We start from the raw sequence: 17,573 nt of genomic DNA, 5'->3' as shown, positions 1-17,573 counted from the left end.
TTATAACCTACCGCATTAATACTCTTCATCTTCCGTTCTGCTTGTTCTCTTTCTTCCTTCTCTAGCTGTCGTTGTCTCCTCTCCCCCTCCTCATTGAGGAGTCTTAAGGCAAGCTCCTCGGCAGCCTTCTTCTGAGCTGCTTCTTGGGCCTTTCAAATAATAGTAAGATATTTTAAAAAAAAACCCAACTTATTGAAAGTATTTCCAGAGATGCCCATCCATGTCAATCATGCCTGGCTATGCACTCCAGATGTTAAGCCCGGTTAATATCTATGTTAAAGGAACATTACAGAATTGGTTTTGCAACAAAACAGTTGCTGGCAGTGTAAGCACTTCATGTAATCCACCATTTACATATACTGACAAACATGTAGAAGTTTGAGATCGATCGCCCATCTGGGTCACGAGAAAATAGTGAAAAACCGATAACACATTTTGCATGACATCGATAAAAAAAAAGAAAAAAAGATAAACTGCTCATTTAGCGATAAACTCAAAACAGGAAATTAGATTTTTATTTCTCATCAAATATGACTTTTCAGACAGAAGTATTGATTGAACAACCGATTACACATTTTGCATAACATTGATGCAAAAAAATAAAAAATGAATAAAACGCTCACTGAGCGATAAACTGCAAACGCAACGTTAAATTGTTTATTTCTCATCAAATATTGCATTTCAGGCAGAAATATTTCAAGGGATGTTTTCTACTATCATCATCATTAGATTTTGTAAGTTTGATGTAAATCTGTGATCTTCACGACTTTGTTTTCTTTCCAATTCTGTAACGTTCCTTTAAGCCCGGTTGTGGAAGTGTCATGGCCAAGCCGTCAAAGAGCATCAAATTCAAACTCTGGTGTTTCTGATCAGCAGAGTGTGGGTTCGAGTCCTAGTCATGACACTTGGGTCCTTAAGCAAGACACTTAACCATTGCTTTGTCCTGTGGATGGGACTTTAAGCCATGTTGGTCCCGTGTGTTGTGTAACGCATGTAAAAGAACCCAGTGCACTTAACTTAAAGAGAAGGGGTATTCCTGGCTGTGGCTGCTGAATGCGCCGTAGATAAATGGGTCTCAAAATTCATAACTTCAATTAACCTTTATTTCTGTAGTTGGTAGATACGTGCGCTATATAAGACTTTGATATTAAACTTCCAGCAAATGCAAATGCAAATCAAGTTTGATTATGAGAAATCGCTAGGCTGCAACCCTTTGAATTACAGTCAACTTGGAGGCAACCAACAGCAGTGCATGCTACAGGACCAATCAGGTAGCACCCAAGTCATTTTTCGAACACTGTCTGACGGTCCACAAAGAAAAGTAGATGACCATTGAAAAGTGGTCAGCCTTTTTTCTTGGTGATTGCCTGGAACTGGTTGCCTGTAAATTGCCTCGTGTGACATGACCTTGAGATGTCGATTCAGCAAGTACCTTTTGGAGGTCTTCAATCTCTCTCTCCTTACTCTTCTTCTCCAAGAATTCAGCTTCTCTCCATTTCCTCTCCTCTTCCAGCTTTATATTCTGCAGCCTCCTCTTCTCTCGTCTCTTCAGAAGCTCCCCGTATTGACCTTTTCCTTTTGTCTGCTCTCTCTGGACGATGGCCCTTACAGCTACAGAAGAAAGACGAACAATAAGCCATTTGCGCGTTAGATTTGAATATAAGCGAGGTTTAGCTGCGCATTACGCAAGCAAATACGTAAGCGTGAACATCAAAAAAGTTATGTTGTTTCTGGGTGACCTCGCCATTTTGGGCTTATTGCTTCCTCACATATGATGTCTGCGCGCACGTATGTACCTGATGTGAAAAATGGAAACTTTACGTATGCTAAAAACGTGAGATTTTAACGACACCTTTTATTGTACCAGACATTATTCAAGTCCAACTCGCAAATGGCTTATTTTAAGGCACTGGATGACTATTAATCATTACTCAAAATAGCTGTTAGCATAACAACTTACTTGGTAACTACAATGAAGAGCTGTTGATAGTATAAAACACTGTCAGAAACGGCTCTCTCTGAGATAACGCTCCATGGGACAGGACAACGGGACAGGGCAACGGGACAGGGCAACGGGAAAAGGCAATGGGTCAGGGCAATGCGACGGGCCACCTTGATGTTAACTGTCACTTTGAGGTCAGAGGTTATCTGCTCCTTACCTATTAGCCAGGCCTGTCTAGTGCGTGGATCAGGGGCACTCAACTCATATCTCGTCTTCTCTTGCTGTTTACATTCTTTGGTCCAAATGGCAAACACATTCTTGTAGCTCTTCTGGTCTGGAATATTCTTCAAGTGAGACAAACAAAATGAGTGGCGTGAGTTTCATAATAATGTTATTTTAATGTGGGGGGGCCATGTCTGCTAAGCAAGAACTTTCAGAGCTTAGCAATTTGTTGTGCTTTTAATACAGGCTTTATGAAATTAAACCCTGTTCTGTGGTGTTTGTTCCATAGTGTTTCAAGTCTCTTCGCTATAAATGTGGACCTTTTTGTCTCCCCACTTCCTATGTAATGCAGGAACAGGTTTCATACAATTACATGCAAGTCAATATCAGATAACATACATATGTACATAAAGGTTAGATGAATCCATGATAAATGAAATAATGTAAATAACAACAGCGAGGTGACAGAGCAAATATCTAAAGTTCAAATACACCAGATTGCATGAACGCTGGTAAAAGTTCACAACATGACACACAGATCTATGTGCATTCATCCCGTCATAAGACAAATAAAATAAAAAACAAGTTTAGCATCCTTTTTTCTTCTTCAAAATGGCTGCCCAACACATTCTTAAAGACAAACTGCTGGGCTATTTTTTCCAATTTTATTTTTTCGTCTGAGATCCTTCATTTCCTTTTTTTTTATTTAAACAATTTTGTTCATAAACAAAGGAAAAAGAAAGCAAGTGGCCTCTCTAAAGACGAAGTAGGCAGTGACGCCAAACATGTATTGTTTTTATTTGGCCTAAGTGTACTCTAGATCTGGCTACTCATGCAACAAACATACCAGCTTCCTACTTCCATGTTTACTCAGAACTGGCAGAATATTCTATCAGAGTGCAACTTCAACATGATTCCTGCTTCTATGAACAAACACTCACATTCTAAACACTGCCACATACACACATAATCCACCTCATAGTGGGTGCGTTTGATTAGCTTCCCCGTGTCGACCGAGCGATGCTCATTCGGGTGAGCCCCTGACATGAGCTAATCTAATAGTCACACTCACCCTCTCGTGGTGACGTCATGCACCTGGGGCCAGCCCCGATTGACCCGCTCCACAAGCAGGGCACTGGGGGCTGTCCCGGGTGAGCCCCTGGAATGACATCAAAGCTATTCAAATGTACCGGGGGCATACCGAGGTCGACCCGGGAAAGCTAATCGAATGCACCCTATGTACAAATACTCACATTCTAAGTACTGCCACATACAAACAAAAATCCACCTCATAAAATAAGAGATTTATTTCGGACTAATTTTATACAATCCTTTTTTACTTGACAGGGTGCTATGTGGGTGCACTTAATAGTGCCCAATTTCTGCATTTTTCATTTCGCCTGTGTTGCACTTTGATGTATTTAGCAGGGTGTCCAGAAAACAACTGACAGGGCCCAATATTATAGAGAGGATTTCTCAACTTCTGAATTCCAACTGAATGAAAACAGCGCCTATTTTTACGGCTCTGCTTACTGCCGAACTCTGCGCTTACGATCACCATTCGCACCAAATTTCTGCGATAGGTTTGTAAGCGGAGAATGTCTAGTAATGTGGAGTATGCACGTGCACAAGCCAAGATTTCTCTGTTAACCCATGAAATACACCTGAGGTAAATGCAAAATTCCCTGCTTCCGCAAGTGCCAATTCTCTGGGCCCTGATAGGTTCTCATGTCCCTTAACTCACTTGATAATAATACGCTTTAGCTTTTCGTTTTAGAAGTCAAGCCCCGTGACAAGCCTCTTTGCCCTGTGACAAGTCAATTTTTCTACATTGTTCCTGCTGTTGTGTTTTTTTTAATAACATGATACCATCAATATTTATTATCTTACTTCATCAAAAAGAAAACATCACAGAGAGAAGTTAATTTGTTTTATAAAATCTTTGTTCGAAAATGTATATAGGGTTGAAATTTTACACTCGACCGCAGCCCCCAGGTCAGTAGTTTTTAAAGCATCACCTGTCGATTTCACCAAACTCTTCCTTAATAAGGATTAATCTACGGACTTAGGACGGGTTTAGTTCCATATCAAATACGTAGGACGCATTGAACTCATCCTAAGTTAGGACGGGTTACTCGTCCTAACTCGAGTTAGGATTGATCCTAGCGTTTCGTGAAATCGGCTGCTGGCCAGTAAACTTGTGAGTACACAAGTCCGGCAGTCTTTTGTGTTTATGTTGTATAATAATACCTCACTGTGTAAAATCTTGAATGGAACCAAACTAAATGTGGACTTTAATCTAATAATTGTTCAATTACACTGAGTAATGAAGACTAATTTTTACCCCAAAAGAATAAAATCAAATAATCAAATAAAATAATAAAATCAAATAAATGCATGTTAAAGTGGACACTATTGGTAATTGTTAAAGACCAGTCTTCTCACTGTGTGTATCTCAAAATATGCATAAAATAAACCTGTGAAAATTTGAGCTCAATCGGTTGTAGAAGTTGCGAGATAATAATGAAAGAAAAAAACACCCTTGTAACACAAGGTTGTGTGCTTTCTGATGCTTGATTTCGAGACCTCAATTTCTAAACTTGAGGTTTTGTAATCAAATTTGTGGAAAATTACTTCTTTCTCAAAAACTATGGCACTTCAGAGGGAGCTGTTTCTCACAACGTTTTATACTATCAACCTCTCCCCATTACTGGTAATAAAGAAAGGTTTTGTGATGATAATTATTTTGAGTAATTACCAATAGTGTCCACTGCCTTTAATTTAAATGCGTGTTAAATTGTGGTAGTTTTTTTCACATTTGATTCTGGTCAGCGGGTCTGGTATAAATATTTCTGGCGACAGTAAACATTTTGAGATACAAGTCCTGTGGTCTTGTAAATTTTCCCTATAACTTTGAGCAATGGAACCATGTTTTAATAAGCTAAAAGCTGTAAGCTGAATGGCCCCCATGAAGCTGTTTTGCACAAAATAGTGCTTGACAAATTTCTTTGCTAAGCAAAAGTTGAGCGGGGACACCAGCCACAACAATGTACATTTACACTTAGCTGGTAACCTGTTTATGGTAAGCAGTACTTTTTTGTCCTTAGCAAGGTAATGAATCCAGGCCCAGAGGGCGATTCCATAAAGCCTGTCAGCACAAAAACTTGCTTAGCAAAAATAGGTTACCAGCCAAAACACCAAACAGATTTGTTAAGCAGTATTGTCTCTTGACGATGACTAGAGCAAGCTAGTCGAAACATTGAGGCAGATTTCAAGAGTTAACTCGCAGTTATTACGTTCCTATAAGCTAAAGTAGTACCCAGCCAATTTTCTATACATGTTTCGCCCCGGTAGTAGCTAAAAAGTAGGTAAGTTCTTTTCAGAACTGAGAAGCCTCCCGAACATCCAACAAATCGACTCAACGGTAGTAGAGTAAAGAAAGACAGTTCTCTACTGGCAAGTAGATACACACATGGTGTTACTGCAAAGCAGGTTATACAATATTTTCTGCTTCTAAAACAGCTTTATAAAATCAGGCCTTGATCATAAAGAAGAAACTTACTTCTGCCTCCCAGCAGGATGTGATGAAGACGTCTCCTTTCTTCTCCTTCTCGTTGCGGTTAGTGTAGTAGGACAAACAGCCAGGCTTCAAGACAAACCAACGCTCCTTCCAACTCTTAATCTTGTGACCCCTCTTAAAAAGTAGTCCCTTTAAATATCGAATTATGACAAAAACAAGAAGATTAATAATACAGATTGTTGTTCACAAGTTGGGACTGGTCCTACCTACATACGGGTATAAGATTCTCGAGTTGGGAGGGCACATGCAGACAGGGTCCAATTTCATAGTCACTGCTTACTGTAGCAGAAAAATTTGCTAAGACTGTAAGCGTATTTCACAGGTAAGCCAAGAAAATTAGGTGGCCATCTTGCGCATTGGATTTGCATTGTGACATACGTAATTACTCTTTGTGCAGTAAGCACTGGAAGGTAAGCATGCCTTTTTGTGTGTTTATGGTTAGTAGCTCTAATGGGAACTGACAGTAAGCACAACATTGGCCGCTAAGCAGAGCTATGAAATTGGATCCTGGTCATGCCTGTACATGCAGTCATACAATGCTACTGCATGTACAGTGCTAGTGTCTGGATTTCGCAGAATGCCAACAACGATATTGGACGCTACCAAAATATTTACCCCCCCCCCTCCTCCCCCCAAAAAGGAAAATATAGTTGATGGCCACTAAATATTTCTTGCATTATGTACACGTGTACATGTAGGTCCTTATTTGGTTGGTAAGCAGTTTGCAACAGAAAAATCTATTTTCTCAACAGCAAAAAACACCCAAAACGGTGAAATCCATTTCCAAATTTCCTTTAAGACACTGGACAGTAATTGTCAAAGACCAGTCTTCTCACTTGGTGTATCTCAACATATGCATAAAATAACAAGCCTGTGAAAATTTGAGCTCAATTGGTGGTCGAAGTTGCAAGATAATAAGGAAAGAAAAAAAACACTTGTCACACGAAGTTATGTGGTTTTAGATGGTTGATTTCGAGACCTAAAATTCTGAGGTCTCGAAATCAAATTCGTAGAAAGTTACTTCTGTGACAAAAACTATGTCACTTCAGAAGGAGCTGTTTCTCACGATTTTTTATACTATCAACCTCTCCCCATTACTCGTCACCAAGTAAGGTTTTATGCTAATTATTTTGAGTAATTACCAATAGTGTCCGTTGCCTTTAACATACATGTATCTCAAAAAAAGAGACCACCATGAAATTTTCACAGGTTTATATTATTAACCACATGTAATAGTTCTGACTAAAACAAATGAATGGTTCCAAAAACCAAAAATTCACTTTGAGAACTCTGAAATATTTTTAGTTAAATACCTTTTTCTCTACTTCTTCAATGATCTCATCATAGACTTCCAACACCGCCTCCGCAATGGACACCTTGTCCATCCCCTTAGCAAATGTCGACTCGTAACAACACAGCATCTTATTGAAGGTGAACGTCTTCAGGTCCTTGGTGACGTACTCAAAGTGGGTCATGTCCCACTTCATCCCGAGCGCCAGCACAAGCTTCTCCATCAAGAGGGCCATCTCCTCCCGGTCGATAGTGACGGGGTACGTCTCAGGCTCCGCTAAGAAGTTAAAGATCTGCCAGAGTTTCTTGAGTTCCGGATTCGCGACGATCTTGTTGTCCCGGGTCTCGTACTTCTTGAAGCTCAGCATCCAGCAGGTGTCTTCGAGCTTCTTGTTGTCGATGTTCTCATTCTGGAGGAAGTTCTGCTCCTTGAGGAAGTCTAGGTAAGATTGGAAGCAGATGGAACCCGTACTGTTGCACTTGAACTTCTCGCTTACTTTACCGGCAATGCTGCCTGTGTTGTGAGCACCTAGTGAGGCTCCAACGTGGGCCGTCAAAACCTGTTCACAAGAGAAAATGTGCACAAAGGCGTAACAAAAATGTGCCCACAGCATTCAGAAAAAGTTATGTTACTAAAATTTTGCAAAAAAATAGTTAATGGCCTGACGTTTTGAGTCTGTCTGGAAGGCTAAGTCAAGAAGGTTTTCGAGAAAGACTAATGCTAGGCCATTAACTTTTGTTTGCATAATATACACCACATGTCCTTTTGGTTGGTAAGCAGTTTGCAGCTACATCAATTTCCTCATTACTAAACTTTGATACATCAAGAAAACACTAGCTCAATGATCTAGTGGTGAGTCATCAAAAAATGTGAACACAGCATTCAGAAAAGTTGTTTTACTAAAATTGTGCACAAAATAAATGGCCTGACAAACTATAGTATGCTAAACCAGTAAACAATTTGATTAAATTGGGCACTGGCCATCCGTAACCCAGTCAGAGGAAAGGGCTCAAATGTTGTTACACTGGACCGCAGGCCCAAGGTACAAAAAGGCCTTGGTGTCTTTGCCCTTTTAAGAACGAAGTAGTGGTACAGACAATTGTTTTGGGTCACCATTGGTGACTAAGGAGCGCCATGAGGGTGCACCACCAGGCCGGGATTTTCATCTTTGAGAGGGCAAGACCATACATTTGCAAGGGGGCACTTCCATAAAAAAAATCTGATAGTTTATAGGAAACTTTTGAAGGGGCACCAAGGCCAAGACCAGGGGCAACAGAGGTCATGGCCTTCCCTGCCTCTGTGTAATTAACTATAATAATAATGATAATGATAATGATAATGATAATGATAATGATAATGATAATGATAATGATAATGATAATGATAATGATAATGATGATGATGATGATGATGATGATGATGATGATGATGATGATGATGATGATGATGATGATGATGATGATGATGATGATGATGATGATGATGATGATGATGATGATGATGATGATGATGATGATGATGATGATGATGATGATGATGATGATGATGATGATGATGATGATGATGATGATGATGATGATGATGATGATGATGATGATGATGATGATGATGATGATGATGATGATGATGATGATGATGATGATGATGATGATGATGATGATGATGATGATGATGATGATGATGATGATGATGATGATGATGATGATGATGATGATGATGATGATGATGATGATGATGATGATGATGATGATGATGATGATGATGATGATGATGATGATGATGATGATGATGATGATGATGATGATGATGATGATGATGATGATGATGATGATGATGATGATGATGATGATAATGATAATGATAATGATAATGATAATGATAATGATAATGATAATGATAATGATAATGATAATGATAATGATAATGATAATGATAATGATAATGATAATGATAATGATAATGATAATGACAATGACAATGACAATGACAATGATAATGATAATGATAATAATAATAATAATAACAATAATAATGTATGCGTTTATATAGCGCCTCACAAAGATCAGAGCGCTTTACAATTTACATACAAACAAACAATGCAATGACAAAGATACCAAAAACAGTACAAGCAAATACAAAATGGTCGGATTAAACAAATAAATGAGTTTTGAGTTTATTTTTGAACCGTTCCAGTGTGTTGGTTTCCCGGATGTTACGGGGAGGGAATTCCAGAGCCGGGGAGCAGCGGCTTGAATAGCATGATCTCCTTTGCGTAACTTAGTTTTGGTGATGTGAAGACGTGTTTTGTCGTACGATGAGCGGGTGGCATAAACGGATGCGTTGAGTGCACCCAGCACCCCACTAAATAAACTCCAATAGCATACAGTGTAAAAAGGTAAATACTCAAATTTTACATGTACGCTTAGAAGTCTCACAGCTTTTTCTCAGTAAACATGGTAAAGGGGAAATTATTCATTGACTCTTGAACTTTAAAGTCACCTGGAAGTGGTATTTTTTCAAAATAAAGCTTTTGTCACTAATATATGTGTTTTGATGAGTGGAATGTGAATAAACAGTTAACTAAGGTTTTAAACAACCAGTTCTTATGTTATTTACAAGTTTAAGAGTAGACCCCTACCCGAGAGGGCGCTGTTCGTGACATCAATCGAGGCAGACTTCGCCTGTAATGCATAGAGTAAACACAATAACAAAGTACATGTACGGACCAAGTCGTGAGTTTTTTTTTTCCGGTAATGCCGACCATGTGTATTGCTGCTGAATGCAAAAAAACACTTTTTGAAATGTACCAACTCACGACTTGGACGTACATGTACTTTGCACGTGTGTTTACTATACGCATTGCAGGCAAAGTCTGCCTCGATTGACGTCACAAAAAGGAGTCAGCCCCCCAAACAACTTTATATATTTTAAACATATAAATCGTGACAAACAATTACTAAAAAAATTGTTTTATTGTTCGTAAGCATATATACTCTTATGTTTGAAAGAAGAAAAAAAATCTATTTCCAGGTGACTTTAATCATCAGCTCAAGTTGATATGGGGAGTCCCAGGGATCCTTGAGTGTATTCCTTCTCCAAGTCAAAACCATCCCACCACCAGTGTAATTTTCCAAACATCTGAGCATCAATTTTGGCTATTATTACAATTTATTTCCGGCCCTATGTCATTGAAGTCAACAGCCCAAAGTCACAATTGTAATATTTTGAACACCAATCCCTTTTCTTGGGCTCTCAAATCTGTCTTGAATAGAATGTTTTGAGGCTCTGTTTTTCTCCCATTTAGTGGGGTGCACCCACGCCTCCACACACTAAAAAGGGAAATTCCCTTTTGCCTAAATCCCCTTAATTTATGCACAGGTCTAGTATACACGCCTCCATAGTGATCAAATACAGAAGTTTACTCCTTTCTGTCCATGGTGCACAAATATTTACACTCTGTTCACAAAGGTCAGGGTCCCAATTGTAATTTGCCTTTACAACAACCAGGGAAATACTTAAAAAGGCTTTTATTACACTGTGCTACGTACCATTCAGAATTGTGTTTGCGATCACATGATGAAAGAGGAAGTAAAATGGCACAAAACAATTCTGAATTCGCATGAATTAAATATACTCTGCAGACAGTCTTCTATTTAAAGACAGTCTTGTGACCTTCTTGATGTTGCAATTGTACACCAAACAGAGTAATTGTTAGGCATAGATGCTTTCAATTCTTACAAACCCTGCAATGAACAACTTTTCTTGGTATTTTTTTAACAAGTTTTGAAAACTACCAAAACGCATTATTTTAACTCTATTTTTGTAACAATCGAAAATTCATACCTCTTCATTGGAGTTGGATTGGGAAGGTAGTTGTCAAAGACCAGTATTCTCACTTGGAGTATCCCAACATGAATAAAATAACAAATCTGGAAAAATCAGTGGACTCAAAGGCCTGAAGTCGTTCTCTGATTCATATATTTTGATAAGAATTTACATCTTTTCTCAAAAACTACAATACTTCAGAGGGAGGGAGCCGTTTCTCACAATGTTTTATACTATCAACAGGTCTCCATTATTGCTTGTATACCAAGGAAATTTTTTATGCTAACAATTATTTTGAGTAATAACCAATAGTGTCCAGTGCCTTTAAGCTTTGTATATAAAGTATCCCATGGGATATGTGGCTAGTTGACTGTGCATTTTACTCGCCCAAGTGAATGCGATCAAAACCATTAATGGTCAAACGAAATACATTCACACACAAAATCAAAGATTTTAAAAACGATTTATTCACAACCGGAAAAATAAATGAAGAATTATGAGCATTTTTAAACAAGTACATTTATGAGAGTGGAAAAAGAAAATTTGTAGAGCCAACGTCCTGCAGGATACGGTGCAAGATTGATTGACATTTATGTTGCAAAGTTTTCAGTAGCCTATCTACAGGGTAAGTTGAGATTTTCCCATAGGAAGTTCAACATGTTCAAGGATAAGTCATCTTTCTGTGACTCAGCCTATGGGGTCCTTAGAAAGAGGAAGAGGATCAAGTTTAATTAAGGGAAGTAATTAAAGACAGTGGACACTATTGGTAATTACTCAAAATAATGATTAGCATTAAACCTTCCTTGGTGACGAGTAATGGGGAGAGGTTGATGGTATAAAACATTGTGAGAAACAGCTCCCTCTGAAGTGATGTAGTTTTCGAGAACGAAGTAATTTTCCATAAATTTGATTTCGAGACCTCAGATTTAGATCTTGAGGTCTCAAAATCAACCATCTAAACGCACACAACTGCGTGTGACAAGGGTGTTTTCTTCTTTCATTATTATCCCGCAACTTTGATGACCGATTGAGCTCAAATTTTCACAGGTTAGTTATTTTATGCAATGTTGAGATACACTAACTGTGAAGGCAAGTCTTTGACAATTACCAACAGTGTCCATTGCCTTTAAACAAACTTTCACAGACCACACAAGTCTCAATTTCAAAAGAAAGCAGAGGACACACAATGTGGTTAAAAACTTGCAAAATGATGTCCAGATTTAGAAGAGTGTGTTACTGTAATAACTACATGTAGCACCTTTTACTTTCACTATAGTAGCAGTGCTTGCCCTAACAACTAGCCTGGCTTTATACATTGTCTACAGGCTGATTGTCTAGTTAAAACTGCTACGAGCTAGTAAACACCACTTCTCAACTTGCCCTTTGGGCTAGTTAAAACTGCTCGTGCTAGTAAACACCACTTCTCAACTTGCCCTTTAGGCTAGTTAAAACTGCTACGAGCTAGTAAACACCACTTCTCAACTTGCCCTTTGGGCTAGTTAAACCTGCTATACAAGCTAGTAAACACCACTTCTCAACTTGCCCTTTGGGCTAGTTAAAACTGCTACGAGCTAGTAAACACCACTTCTCAACTTGCCCTTTGGGGTAGTTAAAACTGCTACGAGCTAATAAACACCACTTCTCAACTTGCCCTTTGGGCTATTTAAAACTGTACCGTATTAACAAAGTTCTTATTTTCAATACCCTTTAAAAATATGTTTATTTATTTTTGAGTGTGTGTATGTGAAGTCTTATTTGGGCCCTATTTGGATTAGATAATTCATTTGGGCAATTCCAAGCAAACAGGGAAATAGACCCAAAAAATCAAATTCATCCATGAACTTCATTTTTTGCTACTTGATGTAAGGATCAGGAACAAATTTTTTGGGTCAAATAGTTATTGTTTTCTATGAAATATGTCACATTTCTTCCTTGTTATGTTTGGCTTAAGAAATAAAATATTTATGTGCATTTTTTTCATTTTTTTGCATTTTCCCTATAAAAAAGCAGTTTTACAAAATTTTCATGCAATTTAGTAGTATGACCTTTATACCTTAAAAAAAAAAAAAAACAATCTGCCCATGACTTTTCTTTAAGATTTATAGGTGCACAGTTGTTGGGTGCAAAGAGAGGTATGAAATGCGAGTGACGAAAAGCTCCCTTTTTATTTTATTTTACAACTGGTTGTGATTGTATTGTTGGCAATTGAAAACTTGCTTCTCCCACCAATACCAAATATAAAAACACCAAGTATTAAAACAAAATACCAACCACATTATAATAGGAGGCCCTTGAAATTTGAAATGCGAGTGACGTGAAATGCGAGTGACGAAATGTAATGCGACTAACGGTACCATTTTCTATTTTAAGAATGTATACATAGATAGTTTTGAGGGAAGTAAGGTGTATAAAAGTATACGACATGTACTAGCATTACTTAAGCTAAGCTTGGGCGATATCGATTTATTTTATTCACGATATATCGCCGACAATATATCGCGATATTCGATATAATCGCGATTAATTAAATTTGACATCATCAGTCTTCAAAGTCCAAGTGAATGTTGTAGAAGAGACAGTCATAGCTTAAGAGAGGTGTTCTAATGACCTATTCTTCTGGTTTTACTCCAAACCTATGGGGTGCAAGATGTCTCAGCTAGCAAATACATAGCGATATATCGTGATTATCGCGATCGATATTTCGATTAAAACCAAATCCATCCGATATCGAAATCGTTTCCAAATTAATATCGCGATATTCGATAATACCGTGATATCGCCCAAGCTTAACTTAAGCCTATTGTTTTAGGCCTATAAAGGGCAGGCATAATTTGTGGTACCAAGGATGCATCCAATCTCCATAGGAACGTCATCTCAAAGCTGCATGTAGCACTAACTAGGACATGCACTTCTGCAGTCTACTGATCCTTGCGCTTTCTACAATTCTCCGCTATCCAGTCTGGTTAAGTATTGAAACAAAAGGTAATTTAAATTGATCATTAATATGTGTAGTATGTAGTAGCTTACTACCAAAGTAAACAAAAATAAATTATTTGTTGTAATTAAAAGATAATATTTGTTGTGTTCAGGGTTGTAACAATTTAAAACGAGGGGCCTTAAAACAGTTTCTCTGATTTATTACAACTATAATTTGATAATTTGGTATTTATGAGATGATTTACACAATTTAGTTGTTTTCTGCATTTATTGTATTAGGCCTAAATTATTGTACTTAATATAATCTTATTACGTCCATCCCATGTATTTCGAAATGGCGTTGACTGGCAAAGAGAGGCAGAAGCGTTACATTGAAGAAAAAAAAAAGCAGCAGGAAAGTATGATGATCACAAGAACACAGGGAAACTTCCAGTAAAAGCAAACAAAAATAATAGGCATTTTGTTTAAAACTAAGACTTGTAACGAAAAACGGTAACACAGTCAGGTAGAAATTAGAAACAACTATGTACAACACAACTTAAGCATTTCACAAAGTCCTGCAATTGAAGTCCGTGGTCTAAGGTTTTTTATCTGAAAATTTAGTACTCCATGCTACATGTATGCTATAATATAGCAAAGTTGAGTTGAGGCCAAAGTCAATAGGCTATGATTTACTTCAAAATATCTTAAATATTCATGAATCAAATATGTATATTTAGCTCACCCAAAGTGTGAGTGCCAACACAGCTCTTTGTTTTGTTTACAAAATGGCTGTACACCATGCTATAATGCAAAGTTGAGTTTAGGACAAGTATAAAGAGTCTACGATTTACTCCCAACCCAGAGGACGAGTTGATAAACCAGGAACAGGAAATGACAGAAACAGGAAGGCAGTTCCAGAAAACAGCATTTTAATCAGGATATCAAGTGTCAACAGATTTGTGTGACAAATGTATATACTGCACGTACCTACATCATACTACCGAGTAAAGAATACAGTTCTACAATATAATACTTTTTTTCCATTAAAAGGGAATCAATGTGTAGTGAAGAGGTTTTCAACTAGTGGTTTAGGCCTAATCCCAACGAGACCTGGTTCTTGATAATTTTACCGAGACGAGACGGGTTTAAACACTAGTTGAAAACCGATTCAACACACTTTGATTCCCATTCATATACCTTTTCGGTCAAAAACGTCATCACTTTTTGGTCAAAAAGTAAAATCAATTCAAAAATGTTAATTGTTAAATGATTTCTTTCAACACAACACCCCTCCAGCTATGAAATGGTAACGCCCTCCGCTGCCCTTGGGTAAACAACTCCTTATAAGGGAATGCTGTGCGCGTCGCGCGTTTCGCGTGATGTGGCACAACTGTTTCAGCCGTTGCTCTCGACCAATAGGAATGAAGAAACTGTGTTATAAGAACAGGTGCAAGGTCGCGTGTCACGCCCATGAATTAACACTTTTCACCAGTCATAAACAAAGGTTTATACACACCCACGTGACGCGCTCTCCACCAATAGGAATAGCGAAACTGTCTGAGGTATTTATGAATCTAGGTTTACAGGCAGTTAAGCAATTTTACCAAGGTAATGTATCTGTCCCCTGTCATTCTTCTTTGATCTTGAAACTCTGTATTGCAATTTAGGGTGACCATTTAATTCACTTAAAATGGGATCAAGTCAAAACACTGGAATTTTGTATACACGCACATTAGACGTATGATAGAGCATGTACTAAGCGCCCTGCAAGTGCCAAACAAGCACCCAAAAAGTTTTCTAGGCTGTGCGAATCAAAAGCAACCCTGTGGAGGTTTTATGCACATTTTGTTTACACTATGAGTGTACACTTAGCAAATTCTTTGGCAAGTATCAAACTGTAGGTACATGTTTTGTATGTAAAAACAAGTATCAAATTGTGTTTGTATGTAAATCAAACAACCTTCAAGCGCTAAAGTATAATTCAGCTTCAAGGAAAAGGAAAGCCACACCAGTATGAGGTCCCTCACTCATGTGGAAACTGCTGGAATCAATGACCTCTAACGAAGGTCACACCTCTAACCATGGAGGTAGAATTACACCTCTCTGTGAAATTTCATGCCCTCTAAGTTTTTCATCCATTGTTGTTGTCGTTCTTTATCGCCAAGTGGCCACTTTTTTTACACTTTGATTTCTTGTTGTCCCATTCGCCTGTGACGTTATCAACGTCCAGCCAAGCAGAATAACTGATTTTAAAGACAGGCCATACTTGTAACCTTCATGAGTAGGCCTATGTCACCATTCAAGACTCAACACCACACAAGACAACTTATTTCAAGGGAAAGAAAATTAGAAATTACCATGGACTATGACCCCTGTTGGTGTAGCAGAGACCAAGTCAAATATCATAAAGACAGTCAGTCAAGACAAGTCAAATGTTACAAACTTTGCTTTTCTGTCTGAAGAGTCATGATGGTTTCAATATCACTTTTTTATCTTAATAGAACCATGGAGTCTGATCAAACTATCACTGCCTGTCTGTTTATACTGGCCTCTATACCAGCAACAAAGAAACTTAAGATAGCTTGTTGTGAAACCAATGGGAAGTTATTAAAAACACCTCAAACTTTCAAATTGCCAAGCACATTCAATGTATGGGTATTTAATAACAATTTACAAAAGAATTTATATTAGAAAAGAAATTGAAGAAAAAACTCAATAAAGTGTTCAGCTTTTATTTGTTACTGTTTGTTTATTGTACGTTGTACAAGAAAATAAAACTTGAATAAATCAAAATTTGTTGCTGTATCAAAGTGCCATTTTTCCAATAATAAAAGACATCCTAAACTGTAGTACTACCACTACTTCTAGTTAGAATAAGAAGTAGATGTAATAATAACAGATAAATACTATTCCATATTTCGACATTTTTAGTCAAAAAAATGCATACGTTCAGTATCTTTTTCAAGGAATTTTGCAAAACAAAAGCAACTTAAATTTAAAAACTAGCCTTAGTAAGATTAGGCCACGGCCACATAAATGAATTGCATTCTACTTCTAGTAAATCCGTCACCGTGGTCAAGTGGTTAGACTGCAGGACTTGCAATCACAAGGTTGTGGGTTCGAATCCCCCAGCAAACCACTGATTTCACAACGACTAGAATAATTATTGTCGTCTAGTTACTGAATCACAATTTCTTGATTTGTGCAACTCATAATCTGATCATAGACGTTAAACCAATGTTTGTGAGAGCTCTTGGTTGTTGCCAGCTTAGTGTTTATATCCCCTTGTGGGAGTTTGCCGAGTTCCCTTGATGGGAAGATCATCTAAACAAACAAACAAACAAACAAACTTGGTACTTGGCATCCTTCGATCAGGATGTAAACGCCAAGGGTAGTTCTGTTTGTGGCTATCAGAGTCCATGGCCTCCGATGCCCATGGACTTGGACTTAGTGCCCCTCAAAAGTGTCCCATTGATTTTAAAACTTTACAATGGAAGTGCCCTCTAGTGCTCTTCAACAAGTGCCCCAAAACAAAAATGGCATTGCCCTTTCATTCAAAAGTGTACTTGCCATAACATTCCTCCATGCGATAACGTAACCCACCTCCCAAAGGGAGGAGGGTTACGTTGTACCCCGTTTCGTTGTACCCAGCCATGGATGCACAAGGGCTGGCTGTGCTTTATGCATGTACGTGTGTACTGTGATGGCTACTGGATAATGTGCTTTACAGGGTGCCCTAAGCAAAGGATACACCATGGTAACAATAGCCACTGTGTTTTGGTACCAAAGGGAGA

General features: G+C 38.1%; 1 protein-coding gene across 1 annotated transcript in view; it reads right to left on the bottom strand.

Annotated features, from left to right (window-relative positions):
- The window catches only part of LOC139938523 (uncharacterized), a 31,641-nt gene that overhangs the window by 13,375 nt on the left and 693 nt on the right, over positions 1–17,573 (bottom strand). Inside the window, exons 2-6 of the mRNA XM_071934092.1 lie at positions 7,058–7,594; positions 5,727–5,873; positions 2,160–2,286; positions 1,433–1,611; positions 12–149 (exon numbers count right to left, since the gene is read on the bottom strand). Of these exons, the coding sequence (XP_071790193.1) occupies positions 12–149; positions 1,433–1,611; positions 2,160–2,286; positions 5,727–5,873; positions 7,058–7,594 (1,128 nt within the window). The remainder of the gene's footprint in view (positions 1–11; positions 150–1,432; positions 1,612–2,159; positions 2,287–5,726; positions 5,874–7,057; positions 7,595–17,573) is intronic.

The sequence above is a fragment of the Asterias amurensis genome, chromosome 6 (assembly GCF_032118995.1).
Source record: "Asterias amurensis chromosome 6, ASM3211899v1".
Classification (NCBI taxonomy): domain Eukaryota; kingdom Metazoa; phylum Echinodermata; class Asteroidea; order Forcipulatida; family Asteriidae; genus Asterias; species Asterias amurensis.
Note: the sequence above shows the minus strand (reverse complement) of the source record. Positions and strands in the feature narration are given on the sequence as shown.